At 48.2% G+C, this 18,139-nt stretch overlaps 1 protein-coding gene across 2 annotated transcripts in view; it reads left to right on the top strand.

Moving 5' to 3' along the window:
• The window catches only part of Npc1 (NPC intracellular cholesterol transporter 1), a 45,617-nt gene that overhangs the window by 7,492 nt on the left and 19,986 nt on the right, over positions 1-18,139 (top strand). The window contains exons 2-8 of one of the 2 annotated variants that reach the window (XM_039096607.2): positions 7,460-7,582; positions 8,762-8,868; positions 10,848-11,023; positions 14,090-14,257; positions 15,266-15,515; positions 16,509-16,579; positions 16,993-17,363. In XM_039096607.2, the coding sequence (XP_038952535.1) occupies positions 7,460-7,582; positions 8,762-8,868; positions 10,848-11,023; positions 14,090-14,257; positions 15,266-15,515; positions 16,509-16,579; positions 16,993-17,363 (1,266 nt within the window). Of the gene's footprint in view, positions 1-7,459; positions 7,583-8,761; positions 8,869-10,847; positions 11,024-14,089; positions 14,258-15,265; positions 15,516-16,505; positions 16,580-16,992; positions 17,364-18,139 lie in introns of both variants that reach the window. The other variant, NM_153624.2, reaches the window with a different exon arrangement.

The raw sequence follows: 18,139 nt of genomic DNA, 5'->3' as shown, positions 1-18,139 counted from the left end.
TGCCGAGCCCGCTGCTGCTGCTCTGTGAATGCAGCTTACCTACTTGGGAAACCTCACACCAGACCAGTGTGGAAGGAGCCAGTCAGGGTGCAGCTTATGAGGAAATGAGTCTTGGGAAGGGCACTTAAGCAAAGATCATTAGAGATGTGGATGATACTAGAGTCTGGAAGAAACAATGCGGCTTGGTTTTCTGTGACTGGAGTTTGGCCTTAAGGTCTTAGATAAAAATAGTAGAGGGTAGTTAAGAGCCAAGGAACGCTCTGTGGAAGGGAGTTGACACCATACAAGTGTATGGTTCTGCATATGTGACCGTTGGTTTTTTACTCGTGGGGGAAGTTAGAGAGCTAGGAAGATCTGGGTGTGATAAATTATACTGGTTCAATCTGAAAAACGGGTAGGGTAAAGATCTAAGAGAGGCCTTTTGGTTTAAAGTCAGTATGGTGTGCAAACTCTGGATATCTGTGATTAGGCATGTGTTGATTTGCAATTAAAGAAAACTCTACAGTCTAAAATATTTTAGAAATGGACAAAAATGTAATAATTAATGTTGTCTTTTCCTTAAGAGTGTCACTGTAAGAATAGAACCTGTAAAGAGTAACTAGTGTGTCTGTCGGCTTGACTGTGCCAACAGAGTTCATTGCTGGAGCTCCCTCCTAACATTGCTGGAGCTCCCTCTGAACACTCACACCCCCGCAACAGCGTCGATGATTAAGCCATGAGTGTTCTGTCTGGGCAGATTGATCGGTGCACCTTGTGGAAGTGAGGAGATCTTAATAAATGGTGAGGCGGTCCTTTCCTGTCTGAGTTCTGCCCCTCTGCTTTCTTTCCACCACAAAGTGTGGGGGCAAGAACATCAGATGAAGTCCCTCCAGCCCCACACCTGTGAGCCAGAGACCTTTCTGCTTATTATTAATCACTAGTCTCAGGTGTCCTGACATAGCAACATCTCACTGCCTAAGTCAGCAGGATGTACGGTGAGGGATTTGGCTGTGTGGCGTGGCACTCGGATTTGTGGTCCTTGGTCCTGTTTGACCCCACAGTGGCGACAGGGATCTGAAGCTCTTGACAACTGAGCTTTCATTTTGTCTGGTGAGGGACATACGACACAGTGTGCGGTGGCCTCGGTGTCTCACTTGTGCAGCCCTCGCTCCTATCCCTCTCTAGAACACAGCTTGCTGTGGTTAGGTCCACTTTGTGGTGATGACCCCAAACACGGGTGAGTTTCATTTTAATACTGCACATAATGCTTCCTTTCCTAAGAGAATGTTTCTGAGTTTAAAACCGGGGAATGTTTGCCGTCTGGTTTCCTTTCGGCTGGATTGGGTTGGGTTGGTGACAGTCTGTAGCCTGGGTTGACCTTGTGGTGGTTTGAATGTGCTTGACCCATGAGAAGTGGCACTCGTGGGTGGTGTGGCCTTGTTGGAGGAAGTAAAGGGCTTTGAGGTGTCTCGTCTCCTCCTGCCTGCCTGCCTTTGGATCCAGATGTAGAACCCTCAGCTCCTCAAGCACCTTCATGCTGTCACACTTCCCACCATGATGATAATGCACTGAACATCTGAACTGTAAGCCACCCCAGGGAGGTGATGTCCTGTATAGGAGTTGCCTTGGTCATGGTGTCTCTTCACGTGATGAAACCCCAGCTAAGACAGCCTCCAGTCACAATCCAGGCGCAGGGCTTAGGGGTGTGTGTTACCACGCTTATCTTATACTCAGGGTTCTCGTATCACAGTGCAGGCAGCTTTAAGTTCGGATGTCGGGTTCTTTGTCTAAAAGGGAAGTATATGGCTCACGTGAGTTCCACTTGCCCCCAGAGCATGGTTGCGCCAGTGTGGCAATGACTTCATGACACATCCATCCTCTTTGTCAGAGAAGCCCTGACCGCCCACTGTCCGTGCTGATTTTGAGATTGTGGATCCTGACTCTGAGGCGCCAGTGAGACCCTCCATAGGTTGCAGAGCTGAGCATGGCCCAGCCCTGTCTCTCTTAAATCTGTGGTCCCTTGGCTATAGGTAGGTGCGGTCTAGCTCTGCCGTGACTCAGTCCTCCAGATGAGGCACTTTACCTGCTCATCTGGATCACAGGAGTCACAGGTCTTTTCTGGGTGGCGATTGTGACAGTAGGGACACTCTTAGCTAGAGCCCATAAACTAAGAGTGGGAGATGTGCTATGTCCTTATGGGACTAGAACATCTGGCAGGAGCTCTGGAGGGACACATCAGCAGGTACCTCAAGGGAGGTGGAGACCGGGGAATGGCTTTAGCCATAGGTAGTAAAGAAGGCAGGGACAAGTGAACGCAGATGGGTCTCTTAGGGGACAGAAGAGAAGAGCCAGGCCGCAGTGTGTCAGGCCGCACCTGGAAACTGCAGACTGCAGAGATGGCTGAGTGAGGGAGCCCTACCAGGGGAAGCTGTGGAGGCACTGAGAAAGCTTAGTGTCCCCTTGAGCACTAGCGCTGGCAGGCAGAGAGCAGACGTGTGCAGAGATTGTCTGAAGCAGGGGCATCTGGGAAATTAGTGTCCATGGGCAAGTGCAGATACCAAGAACAGGGAAGTTAGCATGCTGATAAGAAAGAGACCAGATGGTGAGGCTCCCTGAACAGGCTCGGGGAGGAATCTAGCTCTCCCTGCTGTAGATATGAAGAGGGGCTGGGGACATTTAAGGTGGAAAATAAAGCCTCTCACCTCAGCTCTCCTAGGTGAGGTGCATGGGCAGGCCCGAGGTGGGAGTGGGCAGATACAGCACCTGAGATGGCTCTAATTGTAGCCTAATTATCTTTTATGGAGAGTCAGTGCCTGGAGCCAAAAGCTTCAGTTTCCACCCTGGCTTAGCTAGTGCCCTCGTGACCTTGGATGCATTAGTGGGGTACCTGAGAGATACCTGTCTGGCTGAGTTGACACATGAGGCCTGTGAACCATTGAGTACTCTTAGGAGCACTTGGGCCACTCTGGCTAGGACCACTGAAGACTTGTGAACTGACTGCCTTTGAACGGCCAGGAAACCCCAAATATTTTCTGTTCTACTTAAAAAGGTTAAGCAACTTCTCAGAGTGTAGTGGGCTCAAGTTACTGACTTCAGTATTGACTTCTTGGGATCAAAGAGCTCTGACCTTTCCTTCCTTTCAAAGGGGCAGAAACACTTGGCTTTACCATCGGTGACAGCAGCTTAGAAGGAGGTCTTTGTGGAACCACATGAGGTCATTTTCTCTGGCCTTTTGGCTGGGTTTCTGTTGTTTGTTTGGGTTCTGTTGTTGGGGCCTTGGGTTTGGAGCTGATGCTTGCCCTGGACCAGTATAGATTTAATCAAAGTCAAAGAACTGCTGTTGATCTGGGACCACTTAACTGGCACCATCAGAGGCTCAACGATGTGTTTATAAGAAGATAAAGGCGGGGAGGATATGTTCTATGGAGGTGTGGGGAAGGGGTGCCTTGGGCCCTTGCTGAAGCACCCCTCCCCCCTGAGGGACCAGCCGCAAGATGCCATAGTATAGGATAGTTTATTCAGGGCATGGGGAGGGGAGTAAGAGGTTAATAAAGCTCAGCTATCAAAAACAATGACTTTATGAAATTCATAGGCAAATGGATGGAACTGGAAAATATCATCCTGAGTGAGGTAACCCAATCACAGAAAAACACACATGGTATGCACTCACTGATAAGTGGATATTAGCTCAAATGCTCGAATTACCCTAGATGCACAGAACACATGAAACTCAGAAAGGATGACCAAAATGCGGATGCTTCACTCCTTCTTTAAAAGGGGAACAAGAATAACCTTGGGAGGGAATAGGGAGGCAAAGTTTAGAACAGAGGCAGAAGGAACACCCATTCAGAGCCTGCCCCACATGTGGCCCATACATATACAGCCACCCAATTAGACAAGATGGATGAAGCAAAGAAGTGCAGGCCGACAGGAGCCGGATGTAGATCGCTCCTGAGAGACACAGCCAGAATACAGCAAATACAGAGGTGAATGCCAGCAGCAAACCACTGAATGCCAGCAGCAAACCACTGAACTGTGAACGGGATCCCCGTTGAAGGAATCAGAGAAAGGACTGAAAGAGTTTGAAGGTGCTCGAGACCCCATATGAACAACAATGCCAAGCAACTAGAACTTCCAGGGACTAAGCCACTACCTAAAGACTATACATGGACTGACCCTGGGCTCCAACCTCATAGGTAGCAATGAATAGCCTAGTAAGAGCACCAGTGGAAGGGGAAGCCCTGGGTCCTGCTAAGACTGAACCCCCAGTGAATGGGATTGTTGGGGGGAGGGTGATAATGGGGGGAGGATGGGGAGGGGAACACCCATAGAGAAGGGGAGAGGGAGGGGTAAGGGGGATGTTGGCCTGGAAACCGGGAAAGGGAATAACAATTGAAATGTAAATAAGAAATACTCAAGTTAATAAAGATGGAGAGAAAGAAAAAGAGGTTAATAAAGGTAGAGAAAGGCACGGGGTAGAGGGTGGGGGGAGGTAGAGGCCAGCCATGAGCATGTGGAGCAAGGTGGATAAGGAAATGGGGAGAGAGCAAGAGCAGGAGGGAAAGAGCAGGAATGAGAGAGGAGCAGGAGAGGGTGAGGAGGGGGCAAGCAGCCCTTTCATAGTGAGTCAGGCACCTGGCTGTTGCCAGGTAACTGTGGGGTGGAGCTTAGGACAGTCAGTCACCTCATTTTATCTATCTCACCCTTTGTTGTGGTCAGCGCCATCTGGTCACACTATTGGAATGCCCAGCTCAGAACCTGCTGGCCATGGCCTACGGAACTCCCTCAGTTTGACCTTGTTCAAATAAACTAACTGGCCTCTGGAATTTTCCTTTGAATTCTGTTGTGAGACTGGCCTGGCAGCTGGTAGAGTTCTGAAGGAGGAGTGAAGGCTCCCTATGTTTAAATTGTACTTAACTGTCTGTTAGCATTCTGAGTGCTGCCCCACAGTTACCTGGCAACAGCCAGGTATGCCTGACGCTATAAAGGGGGCTGCTTGCCCCCTCCTCGCTCTTGCTCTCTTACCTTCTTGCCCCTTTGTCCCTTCCCTCCCCATTCCCCTCACCCTTCTCTCCACATGCTCATGGCCCACCTCTATTTCTCTGTCCCTCTCTCTCTCCCTTCTCTCTCCTTCCCTCTCCCTCTCCTTCTCTTTCTCTGCCCCTGTTATCCTCTTAACTCCCCTCCCCATGCCCTGAATAAACTGTATCCTCTACTATACTGTCCTGTGGCTGGTCCCTCAGGGGAAAGGGACGTCTCAGCATGGGCCCGCTGAGGCACCCCTTTTACCCATACTTCACCACACCTCCATAGGACATATCCCCTCCTCTTTTTATAAACACATCAGTCAGCTCCACCCGCGCCTCTAATCAGCTTTGACCTTTTAAAACTTGAGTTACATCAGTGTGCACTGGCCTGCTGAAAGGCCAGAGTGCAGTTCTCTGCTAGAGTTGCTGGGTTTAGTTTAAAATATCAATACTTCCCCATTTGGATAATTCCTCTCCTAAACATAGAGCTTGCAGTGAGTCCAGAAGGGGGTGGGGCTGTAGGCCTGTAGCCAGCATAGAAGCAGCTTGTTGCTCTTGACCTGCACAGTTAGACCCTGTCCCCTGCCTCAAAATAACACACGCACACGCACAGGCACATGCACACACACACACAGAGGCATAGATGCAGGCAGAAACTTGTGTCTCATGCAGTTTGGGAGCGTCTGTTTTTGTTTCTGCTGTTTTGAACCCAGGGCTTTTCGAATGTTGAACAACTGGTCTACCACTAGCTCCGCCCCCTGTCTGTTAAGGCGGGGCTCCAAGTTGCCCCGGACGGTCTCACAGTCTGCTTTTCTCTCCTCCTTCCAGTTTCACCCCTCCTGTGTGGTAGAGGAGGTTTGCGGCATGCACCACTAAATCCAGCAACCTGTAATGTTTATTTTACTACCCAAAGGATGGATTTGAAACAAGTCACATTGATTCTGGATCCCTCAACAGTCGCGCGCCCTGGTCTAGTTTATGATTGTCCCACCGTCTCCCCTCCCACCATGTTTTATATTCTGGACCTGCATCTTGGTGAGAACTAAAGAACACTGACTTAGGTCTGGAGAGATGGCTCAGAGGTTAAGAGCACTGACTGTTCTTCCAGAGGTTCTGAGTTCAAATCCCAGCAACCACATGGTGGCTCACAACCATCTGCAGTGAGATCCGATGCCTTCTTCTGGTGTCATGAAGACAGCTGCAGTGTACTCACATATATAAAATAAATCAATCAATTAATAATTCTTTAAAAAAAAAAAAAAAAAGAACACTGACTTAGCTGCCTGCCGGTGTGGACTGGCCCTCTTGTCCCTGTTCAGTGTGTTTAAGGCTTGGCACAGGTATCTTAGGATCCAGCTTGCTCCTTGGTTTATGTTTGTGTTTCCTAAGCCAGTGTCCCTGGGCTGCTGGGTCATCTGTGCCGAGTCAGTTGTGAAGCATAGTATGGCTACCTCTGGGCAGCACCCTTGACAGGGTGGTGACTCACAGGAACCCTTCCTTCTCTAGTTCCAGGCAGCCTTGTGACTGTCACGTGGGGAATATGAGCAGCTCTTGAGACATTTTCATAAGAAATGCTAGGTTGACGTTGCCTTGCTGACGGTCCTTAAATTTAGCACGTGCATTCCTTGACGGTCACATTGTCTATTCTTGTGCCTCCTTTTAGGTAAGGTTAGTAATATTTATGGGTTTTGTTCTCTGATTACTTATGAAGTACCAATAGTATTAACCTAAACATATGGAGAAATTTCCTTTTGGTTGTTTAATATTTTTTTGTGCAGTTCCCCCAAAAACAGCGTCTTAATGATCACTGACTTGCCAAGTACAATATTGCTTTTACCTAACTTGCTGGAACCGGACCCTCTCTTTAAGTGGGAAGTCTGGTTCCGGTAAATAGTTTCCATTCCTGGACCACTGACCCATCTGGGGTTTTAGGCCTGGGTGCTTTTTAAAAGATATGTGTGTGTGTGTGTGTGTGTGTGTGTGTGTGTGTGTGTGTGTGTGTGTGTGTGTGTGTGAGAGAGAGAGAGAGAGAGAGAGAGAGGGAAGAGAGGGAGAGAGAGAGTGTGTGTGTTATGTAGGTGTCAGACACCAGTAGCTGGGTTACAGGCGAGTGCATTTTGTTTTTGAGACAGTTTTTTGTTTTTTGTTTTTTTTACTGGCTAGTGCAAATCTGTTGTAACTGTGCAGCCCAGGCTGGCCTTGAACTCATGCTTTTTCTGTCTCAGCCTCACGAGTGCTGGGATTGCTGACATAAGACACACACACACACACACACACACACACACACACACACACACACACACACACACACACACACCAGGCTTGCTCCATCTTTATTAACCTTTCTTGACAGGTTTAGCAAGAACCTTTGTTACTTTATTCGCTAGGTAGCGTGAAAGGTTGGTTGCCTGAGCACCTTCTCTTGCTAAGATCTGTTTTCCGTGTTCCCGTAGGTGTTCTCACAGTCCTGTGTCTGGTACGGAGAGTGTGGAGTCGCCTTTGGAGATAAGAGGTACAACTGTGAATATTCGGGCCCACCGAAACCCCTCCCAAAGGACGGCTATGACTTAGTGCAGGTAAGTGTGCCGCTCTGAGAGTGCCAAGCATATGCCGTGCCTTACATGACGGTACCAGGATGCCGGAGGTGAGAGTAAAGGCTTAGAACTTTAGAGGTGTGTGTGTGTGTGTGTGTGTGTGTGTGTGTGTGTGTGTGTATGTGCGTGCGCACACCTTTATAAACAGGAGGTCAGTTGGGTCTCCTGGGTTGTGAACCACCGTGTGGGTGGCGGGAACTGAACATGATTTCTCCACAGATCAGTCCTCACTGCTGAACCATTGCCTCAGCTCTTCGGGCTTAAATCTTAACCTAGACTCCAACCTGAACCCCATAACAGAGCTGATAAAAGGCTCCTGGCCTAATCCTCCAGGTGCTGACTCTGTGTCTCCCGGAATTTCCCAGTATGGAGTCTCTGTTTAGAGGTGACCTTGGTCCCCAGATGTTGTCACTTCTGCAGAATGCATTAGCAGTTAGCTTTGTTGTTGTTCCTAGATTTCAAGACTTTGCTTCCTCTTAGACTCTGCCACTGAAAAGCTGGCGGTCTCTTCCTCTTTTAGTGATTTCTCTGATCCCCGCGAGCCTGCGATTCCTGGCTGCCTCCCAGGATGCTGCTTTCCGTTAGTGTGATTCTTGGGGCTGTTAGAAAAAGAAATACTGGGAAAAATCAAGCTGAAAAGGCTGGCTTTGGGGCTTCAGTAGCCCAGTGAGGGTGTCAGTAACCCAGTGTGGCGCGCCAGGTTGCTTCAACATCCTGTGCCTTTCTTCAGAGTCACGTACAGGTCTTGACTGTCCCAGGAGTGATGAGTGGGTATAGTGTTGTGGCTGAGCTCGAATAGGCTGACTTAGAAAGCCAGGCAGTAAAGGAAAAATATAGAGTTCTCTCTGCTACTTCTTGTGAGTCCCCACTTCCTTTCCGGGGGTAGGGGAGTGTTCTGAGGCAGGGCTTCTCTCCATAGCCTTGGCTATCCTGGAAGTCTGTGCAGACCACAGTGGTCCTAAACTCAGAGATCGGGCCTGCCTCAGCCTCCGGAGTGCTGGGATTAAGGACGTGCCCCATCACTGCCTGGCTGAGTCCCCACTTTCCGAATGGCAGACTTCATGCGACTCAGATATAACCTCTTGTGCCTGAGAATAATGGGTGAAGCACTCATGTCCCAGAAGCGACTGAGCTTGTCTCGTAACCACTCTCTCCTCACAGGAACTCTGTCCAGGACTCTTCTTTGGCAATGTCAGTCTTTGCTGTGACGTTCAGCAGCTTCAGACACTGAAGAGCAACCTGCAGCTGCCCCTGCAGTTTCTGTCCAGGTAGGCTGACCACCAGCAAACAGTGGGTCACTCTGGCGTATTCTTGTAGACCAGGTTTGGCTCTGTTGTACTCTGAGAAGGTACTCGTGGTGTGTTAGAAGGCAAAAGGAAGTCACATGACCAACTCCTAGTTGCTTCCAGAGTGAAGACTTAGTTTCCTTTGAGGTCTCCTGGGCGGCAAAGAGAATTGCACAGTGGCCTAGGGCCTCTCAGACCAGAGCCTCTGTGCACTTGGTGAGGAGTGGCCCCTGCTGTGCTGCTCAGAGCCCAGGTCCTCCATCTGTGTGGTTCCCTCAGTCCTTCTCACTCCTTCATTCTTTTCTAAGTTTTTATTATAGTTGCTTATATGCGTACGCAGTGTGCACGTAACAAATGGGAATCAGTTATTTGCTTCCTGTGAGTGTATGCACCATTGTGTACACACCGTGTGCGTATGCACATGGAAATCAGAGGACAAGTTGGGGTTCGGTTCTCTCCTTCCACCATGTAGGTCCAAGGATCAAACTCAGGTCGTCGGCTCTTAGATCTGTCTGTGCTGAATTGCTGTGATAGCATTAGTTCCTAGATGCTACACTTATTCTGGCATAGTTGCCAGTGCAAAACGATTGTATAACGGACGTTCTTTAAGCCTATCTAGCAGTTTTCAAATGTGCAAAGAACAAGTCAGTGGTTTTCTTCAGAGCAGCAGATTTTGGTGTCTGTAAATTATCCAGACTTTAGCACACTCGTAAAGGTGGATGAGGAAGGAGGTGAAGAGGGAAGACGCCCTCTCTAGCTATCAATCACTGTAGGCAGCAGGCCCCTTCCCTGCCTCTGAGAAGTGGGCAGTGCCGAGTGGGAAGCCATTGCTAAGTCGTGCTTTCAGCTGTCACAGGGTGTAGTAATGGGCCAAGAGCTAAGGATCTACTCAGGCCACCCTAGGCTCCTGGCACTGGTCAGATCACATTTATTTACGACTCACTCTAAATGACGGATTATGGATATAAACATTTACCATAGCTAGCCCCCTTCCCATGTTAGCAGTGGGTAAAGCTCGAGTTATAATAGCAAGAGAAGCTCCTGTTTCTAGAACTCCACGGAGCAGTGAGGTAATGTGGACCAAAGAGAGCGAGAACCCTTTTGCCACATGCACAAGTCAACATTAGGAGCTTAAACTTTGAACCCAAAGGACAGCTGTCAGCTATGGTCTTCATGGACGCCTGTGTGTTGCTGCAATGCACAGAGAAAGCACTGCTGTGGCCGCTCTGCTTTTTACCTTTTCCTGTGATCCAAGGCTTCATGGGTGACGGCTCTTCAATCTTCAGGACTCTCAGGGGAGTCGAGTCCTCCTGTGTTCCAGGAGCGGCTAGCCTTATCTGGCTCTCAGGTGGAAGCTGATGTATAAATCCTGTAATAGTCCTTATCACATGAACACACACACACACACCTACCCCTTATTCTCTTAATCAGAACTGTGACGGTTTTGGGAATAAAGTTAGAAATCTCTAGTTACAAAGCCCAGAATTCAGAAAAGCTTTCGTGTTTTTTTTTTTAATTATTTCTGAATAAATTAAATGTAATATTAGCACAGTTTTAAAAGCTATTTCTTTATGTTACAATAAGGTTTTAAGAATTTATGAGTCTAAGGATTAGAAAGGTGGCTCAATGGTTAAGAATGCTGATCTTCCAGAGGACCTGGGTTCAATTCCATATTCACTGTGGTCTATAACTGCAGTTCTGTAGCTGTATATGTCTGACGCCCTCACACAGACATACACGCAAGTAAAACATCGATGCACATAAAATAAAAAGAAAATCAAAAGAATGTGTGGATCTGGGAGAGGTAGGATTAAACATCTTCTGAGTCTGCTATGTTTTCATGGTAACTCATCTCTTTTCAGTGAATTTTGAATACTATTGAAGGTGAATTTGTAGCTATTTCACCTTTTATGTTTACTGATATACATAAAATCATAAAATATAATTTACTTTTTCTTTAGGTGTCCGTCATGTTTTTATAACCTGATGACCCTGTTTTGTGAGCTAACATGTAGCCCGCACCAGAGTCAGTTTCTGAATGTGACAGCAACTGAAGATTATTTCGACCCCGAGACTCGGGAAAATAAAACAAATGTAAAGGAATTAGAGTACTACGTCGGACGGAGCTTTGCGAATGGTGAGTGGGCAGAGCTACTCTTCCTTGTGATGAGCTGGGTCAGGGCTCTGGGTTGGTGTGCACCTTTATCATCCTAGCCGCTGTGTAGAGAGTCACAGTCTCAGGACATTCGGTGGTCATTGTTTGCCTGTATCTGGGATTTGTGCTACAACAATTAAAATTGTCTCTTTAAAGTATCTGTTTTAAATTCTTCTAACGTGGGGGCTGGAGTGGTCGCTCAGTAGTTACGTGTATTCACTGCCCTATCAGAGGACTCTAGTTCAGGTCTCAGCACCCACGCCTGGTGGTTTATAACACAGTTGTAACCTTGTTAACTTAAAGGGGGTCTGTTACCTCTGCTCTCTGGAGGCACCTGCCCTCCATACAGAGACCCACATACAGACCCACACTCAAATGAAACTACCTGCAATCCTCAGCCCAGGAACCAAAGCCCCGCCCACCTCTGTTCTCCCCGGTAATTGGCTGTCAGCCACTTTTATCTAACCAATCAGAGAACACAGGCGAGCATAGTTTACACAACATCATTTGGTGTGGGCGAGATCGTCCTCAAGACTGCAACCAGATCTTAGGGGCCAGGATTTAATACACGGCAGCACCAGGCCAACCCCTAACAAACAGCCAACTTAAAAAGTAACTCAGCCAGCTATGGTCACACACACCTTTACTGTTAGCATTTGAAGGTCAGTCTGAAGTTCATTCATTGTATCTCCAAACAACTAAAAACAAACAGAATCTTTAAATCACTTCATTGGAAATAAGTTCCATTCGCAAAAGGAACACACATGGCAGAATCTTCCAGAAGATATGATGCAGCAGCCCAAGGAGGGAGAGTGTCCCGGCCAGCGCTGGCTCTGCGTGGAACCAATATCAAGCTATGTATTCATCTGTGTTTCAGTATGTTTACTAAAAGTTGTACAGAGTAAAAATACTTGGAAATTTGTACAAATAAACAGAGTTTTTTTTTAAAATGACTTTAAGGTAAAATATTTCTTGACAAGAAAATAAAGGCAGAAACCAAAAGCGGTTAGAGTCCAGAACAATCCACAGAATACAGACACACCGGTGTATCTTTCCCTGTGCCGCATCAGATTGGCACAGAGTAAGCTTGCCGGCTCCGGCTCTTTGTAAGGGCATGAAGCAATAGTGAGTCAATAGACTGACTGCCCCTTATGACTGCTGTAAATGTTTGAAACCGTCCGAAAAACGATTTCGCAATGCCTGGTGCAGCTGAAGATGAGTACGCCACTATCTCAAAACATTCAGTGTCTCCTTTCACCGAACATACGCGGGCGGAGAGACCCAGAGACCATGAGCACTTGTGGGCAGGGAGCCTGTACAGGAGCCATGAATGTGGGTATGTGTGTGAGGGTGTATCTCTACAACCCCCGGCACACAAACTGTGAACACATACCAACAGGGAGACCTATGGAGACCATGTACATGTGCATGGCAAAGAAGACTCCACACACAGAAACCATGAGTGTGTGTGAGCAGGGAGACCCAGCTGAGGTCACTGTAGAAGAGTGCTAACGGCTAGAGGAGGAGAGCAGGACCAGGACTGGGGGTGTTTACGCCGCTGATCAGCTGTGAACAGTTACCTGAGCGTACAGGGAACTGACCAAACTTTACAAAAGTAAAGTGTCAGTTCAAAAATGGCCAGGAAGTCTGAACACACACTTCACCAAAGAATGTATGAAAATGTATGGAAAAGTACACAAGGACGGAGGAGTTAAATCAAAGTAACTGCAGGAGATGCTGGGGATAGGGGACCCGGGAGCTCCATCCATCAGAGAGAATCTTTTTTAAAGATATATTTATATATTATATTTTATATATTGTATTTATATGTATACACTGCATCTGTCTTTGGACATAACAGATGGTTGTGAGCCACCATGTGGTTGCTAGGATTTGAACTCAGGACCTCTGGAAGAGCAGTCAGTGCTCTTAACCACTGAGCCATCTCTCCAGACCCCTGAGAGAATCTTCCTTCAGCAGCAGATTGACAGTACTTTGGTGGTCTTGTGAGACTGTCACGTGGTCCAGCATGCCTCAGGTGGATATATTGTGGGATGCGTAGTTACATCCCCAGCATTCAGTAAAGATTTTATTTGGGAGTTTTTTTGTGTGTGGGTTGTGGGTTTTGTTGTTTTTTGAGACAGCCTCAGAATTGGCTCCAAACTCAGTATATCACAAAGGTTGAACTCCTTGAACTCCTGATACTATCTCCACCTTCCACATGCTAGAATCAAAGGTATGCACTCACAAGCCCGACTCACAGTCGTTTTGTGATTTTGTGTTTTTAAAGATAGATCTTCAGTATGGCTTTTTGGCTCGGGTGTTTTAAAACAGCACGCAGAATATGAGCTACATTGTAGTACTTTCTTGTTCTTACGTACATACAATATACTTTGTTCATGTTTGTGTCCTTACTTCAAAACCCTATTAAGCTCCATGGCACATCTGGAAACAAAGGAAAGCATGGAGCCTCACGTAATCCTCATACACTAGGAACTGAGGCAGGAGCATTGAGGGCTCCAAACAGCACCTCAGTGCTCACACAGTCGAGAGTGTCCTTTCCAGACAGGCTAGAGGCCAAGTGGAATCGATCCCAACCCCTGTCACACTGGCCGATCTGCCTGTCTAGGGTGGGTAAAACAGCGACTGCAGCTGTCTCCTTGGAGTTCAGGGGAAGATGACCCCAGGAAGTCAGTCCCAAGTAGGGACCCACAAGTCATAACTAAGTTGACTCATGTGTGATCCCTTTAAGTCCTCAGTCTTCCCACTTCCTGGTCTCCACTGCAGAGTGGCTGAAATGAGGTTCTTTCTCCTGACCCTAACTGAGGGCCTCTTTATAATGTGGGTAGGATTTCTGGAAGTTGTTGGGAGAACAGTTGGTCCTGGTTCCCTTTCCTGTTCTGCGTCTCCTTCCCTCCCTGCCTTGCAGCGCCCCAGGTTCTAACCTGCTGACTCCTGTGTGCCAGCACAGAGGCCTTCAGTAGGATCCGAGTGGTGAATTCGAGCAAGCATAACATCTCCATCTTTCCCTTGGGATTGCTCTTCTAGCAATGTACAATGCCTGCCGAGATGTGGAGGCGCCTTCCAGTAATGAGAAGGCCTTAGGACTCCTGTGCGGAAGGGATGCCCGTGCCTGCAATGCCACCAACTGGATTGAGTACATGTTCAACAAAGACAACGGGCAAGCACCGTTTACCATCATCCCCGTATTTTCAGGTAGGGACGGCAGCTGAAGCTGAGTTTATTATTTTGCTTTAAAACTCAAGAATGGGGATTGGGGATTTAGTTCAGTGGTAGAGCACTTGTCTAGCAAGTGCAAGGCCCTGGGTTCGGTCCTCAGCTCTGGAAAAAAAAAAAAAAACCCAAAAACTCAAGAATCAGGGCTGGAGAGATGGCTCAGTGGTTAAGAACACTGACTGCTCTTCCAGAGGTGCTGAGTTCAATTCCCAGCAACCACATGGTGGCTCACAACCATCTGAGATCTGATGCCCTCTTCTGGTGTGTCTGAAAACAGCTATAGTGTACTTATATATAATAAATAAATTAAAAAAAAAAACCTCAAGAATCATAATCAGCTATAGAAACATAAATTCAGAGAGAGAAGTCGGACATTTGTCCTACCTGGTTTAACTTGGGAGGAGGGCTGGGTGAGAAAGGAATCGCTCTTAGGAATCGATAACGTTACTAAAATACTGAACTGTGTGCATGCATGTGTGTGTTCTAAAAGCTGAGTCGTGTCTACCCTGGTGTTAGGCCAGCCGTTCAGAATGGAAGCCAGACACGTTGAGGATCCACCTTACATGGTTGGTGGAAGATCAGGGCCCACGCTGTACACAGAATTGTTGGCATCAGAACAGATCAGGGATGGGGAACTTAGCTGAGAGTGCTTGCCTGCGAGCCTTCAGGCTTGCACTGCGCAAAACCAGGTACACACACCTGCACTCAAGAGGTACAAGGGGACGAGTCAGAAGCCCAGTTACACACAGCTATGAATATTCTAGGCCAGCTTGGCCTGTGTAAGACACTCTCAGTACCTCCCCACCCCCAAACCCTAAGAGACAGCACCAAAGCCTAATGCGTGCTTACCCAGCAGTGCTCTGTCCTTGGTGTTCAGCTGCACCCCACTGTACCCTGTGTGCTCTCCATGGGGTTTAAATGTAAGCAGGTGCAAAACTTGGAACGGATTCTCGTGAGGTCCTGATTCAGCATGATTTCTTCTTGTAGATCTTTCGGTTCTTGGAATGGAACCCATGAGGAATGCCACCAAAGGCTGCAACGAGTCTGTAGATGAGGTCACAGGGCCGTGTAGCTGCCAGGACTGCTCTGCCGTCTGCGGCCCCAAACCCCAGCCCCCACCGCCCCCTGTGCCCTGGAGGATCTTAGGTTTGGACGCCATGTATGTCATCATGTGGGTCGCCTACATGGCGTTCCTGGTCCTGTTCTTTGGAGGACTGCTGGCAGTGTGGTGCCACAGGTAAGCTAGCTGGCTGCCTGGTTCGTTTCCTTCAAGACGAGAAGAGCAAAGTTGCCTCCCTCACCAGTAGCTTTAGTTAAACCAGACAGGAAGTAAGTTTCTTAGGGACACCATTCCCTGGATGGCTTTTGCCCTGCAGCTGGTAAGTCAGGTTTTGTTTATATATTTAACCACTTTAAATTATACTGATTTATTCAAAATGGTGTGTGATTTAAAGCACCTGTCTGTGACACAGGCAGTCTGTGTAAACCATGTCTGATCAAAATCTAGTTACATGTGGTACTGCAGTCCTGTATTCATGTCTTGTTTTAAGGCAGTATGTATTTGTATGTGTTCGTATGTGTACATGCATGTGCACACAAAGGCCAGTTTAGATCAGTTGTCCTCCATTTTGACTGCTAACACTGTTCCTCATCAGGCTCACCCCTGCTGTCCACTAATGGGTCCTTTAAATTGTGCCGTTTGCCCCAGGGTGGTTGTGAGCTGGGGGTGCTCCTCCCCCCGCTCTGTCCCTTGTCATTTGCTAAGAGGACCCTTCCTCTGCTCAGTCAGCAGTGTGCTTTTACATTTACTCGTTCTGTGGGCTGTATACTGGGGCATTGGAGTTCCTTCCCATTGGCTCCTGTGTTCTTTGTGCTCCCTCTCAGCTCACTGGATACTTCCCTGCCCTAGGCCTGGCATCATCCTGCTCAAGCAGTTTCTGGTCCCTTTCGTTAGACAATGGCATCGAGGGGCCATGGTCTGGGCACTGGGGTGCTCATTGCCATTGGAAATATGTTTTCAAAGGATCTAAAGGTGACTTGTGTGGATTCCAATATGAAGTTACCTATTGGTGCTTTGTCGTTTTAATACCTTCCTCAATCTTTCCAAGGCTGGTGGCCCAGACAGGGACGGACAGCAGGGAACAGGGGACAGGGCGAGGAAGCGAGCTGCTCTCTAGCACTGCACAAAGTCTGCTGACATGACACCACGTCTGTGCTTCTGTTTCAGAAGGCGGTACTTTGTGTCCGAGTACACCCCCATTGACAGCAACATTGCCTTTTCCTCGAATAGCAGTGACAAAGGTAGGCTTGCTTGTGTAGGTCGGGGGATCAACTGTGTGGCCTGAGAGCCTGTGTGAGGCAGTATGTTGCTGAGGGAACCCCATAGTGAAGGAAGACAGCCAGACGAAGCCCTGGCCTTCTGGCAGTGACTAGGCATCGGTGTGGAACCTTGGAACTAAGTAATTAATAGCAGTGATGTAATTATGAGCTGAGGGAGGAGCCATAGGAGCCCTGAGGGCAGAGTTGAGTGAAATGAAGTCACCATGGGGTCTATCCTGAGCTGCCAAGGAGAGGAAGGTGGGCAGAGGCTGTGAGGCCTTGAAGGATAGCAGGCATAAGGACTAGATTCCCCGTACCCAGTGTTTCGGGTAATACTTTCCCTGTCCGAGGCTCTGGGAATGGCTAGTAACCGCCTCTCCTTTCCTCTACCCCAGGGGAAGCCTCGTGCTGCGACCCACTTGGTGTAGCGTTTGATGACTGTCTGAGGCGCATGTTCACAAAGTGGGGGGCTTTCTGTGTCCGGAATCCCACCTGCATCATTTTCTTCTCGTTGGTCTTCATTGCTGCGTGCTCTTCTGGCCTGGTGTTTGTCCAGGTCACCACCAATCCCGTGGAGCTCTGGTCAGCCCCTCACAGTCAGGCCCGCTTGGAAAAGGAGTACTTTGACAAGCACTTTGGGCCTTTCTTTCGTACGGAGCAGCTTATTATCCAGGCCCCCAACTCCAGCGTCCATATCTACGAGCCGTACCCTTCCGGAGCCGATGTGCCCTTCGGGCCTCCATTGAACAAAGAGATTCTGCACCAGGTAAGCTGCCGTTTCCCGACATTGTTCAAGGAAACGGGAGTATTTGTCCTGTTTATTTCCGTTGTGATAACCAACCTGACCCAAAGCCACACAGGGGAAGAACGCCCTATATGGCTTAAAGTTTCAGAACACACAGTATGTCACTAAGGAACCTTTCAGTGGGAATGAAAGGTGGGCACTTCTTGCTTCTCCACACAGCATTAGCCCCAGTGAGTTCCAAGGGACTCGCATCATGGCCGAGCAAGTCCAGCAGGGACTGTGGAGGGTGGTACTTGTTGTCAGGCAGGCTTATGCTCAGATAGCTTCTTTACTATAAAGTTTAGGATGACCTGCCTAGGGAGTGGTGCTGCCCTGAGCCATTCTCTGCCAATTAATGATTAAAGATTGTCCCCAGCCCATATGCCCATAGGCCAGTCTGACCGAGGCAATTTTTCAATTGAAATTTTCTTCCCAGGTCATATTCTCTATCAGAAAATAGGCATGCATGCTGTCAAGAAGACCAGAAATTTGCTCCAAAACTGGAGACTTGTGGGTGGACACCGGAATAGGGTGAAGGATGGTTTTGTGTCTCTTACTGAGATCTGTTATGGTAATATGTCCTTCCCTGACCCTGCGAACCAGTTCTTCATCCCGGTTTTCTGTAAGGGGCCTTCGGCTCTCACCATACTGTTGAGTAATCTTCCCCAGTCCTGGGAAGTATATCCTCAGAACGTCTTTATCATCTGAGCTCTTAGGGCAGTGCTGGTTAGCGAGGAGCTGAGGAATCATGACACCTT

The sequence above is a fragment of the Rattus norvegicus genome, chromosome 18 (assembly GCF_036323735.1).
Source record: "Rattus norvegicus strain BN/NHsdMcwi chromosome 18, GRCr8, whole genome shotgun sequence".
Classification (NCBI taxonomy): Eukaryota; Metazoa; Chordata; class Mammalia; order Rodentia; family Muridae; genus Rattus; species Rattus norvegicus.
Note: the sequence above shows the minus strand (reverse complement) of the source record. Positions and strands in the feature narration are given on the sequence as shown.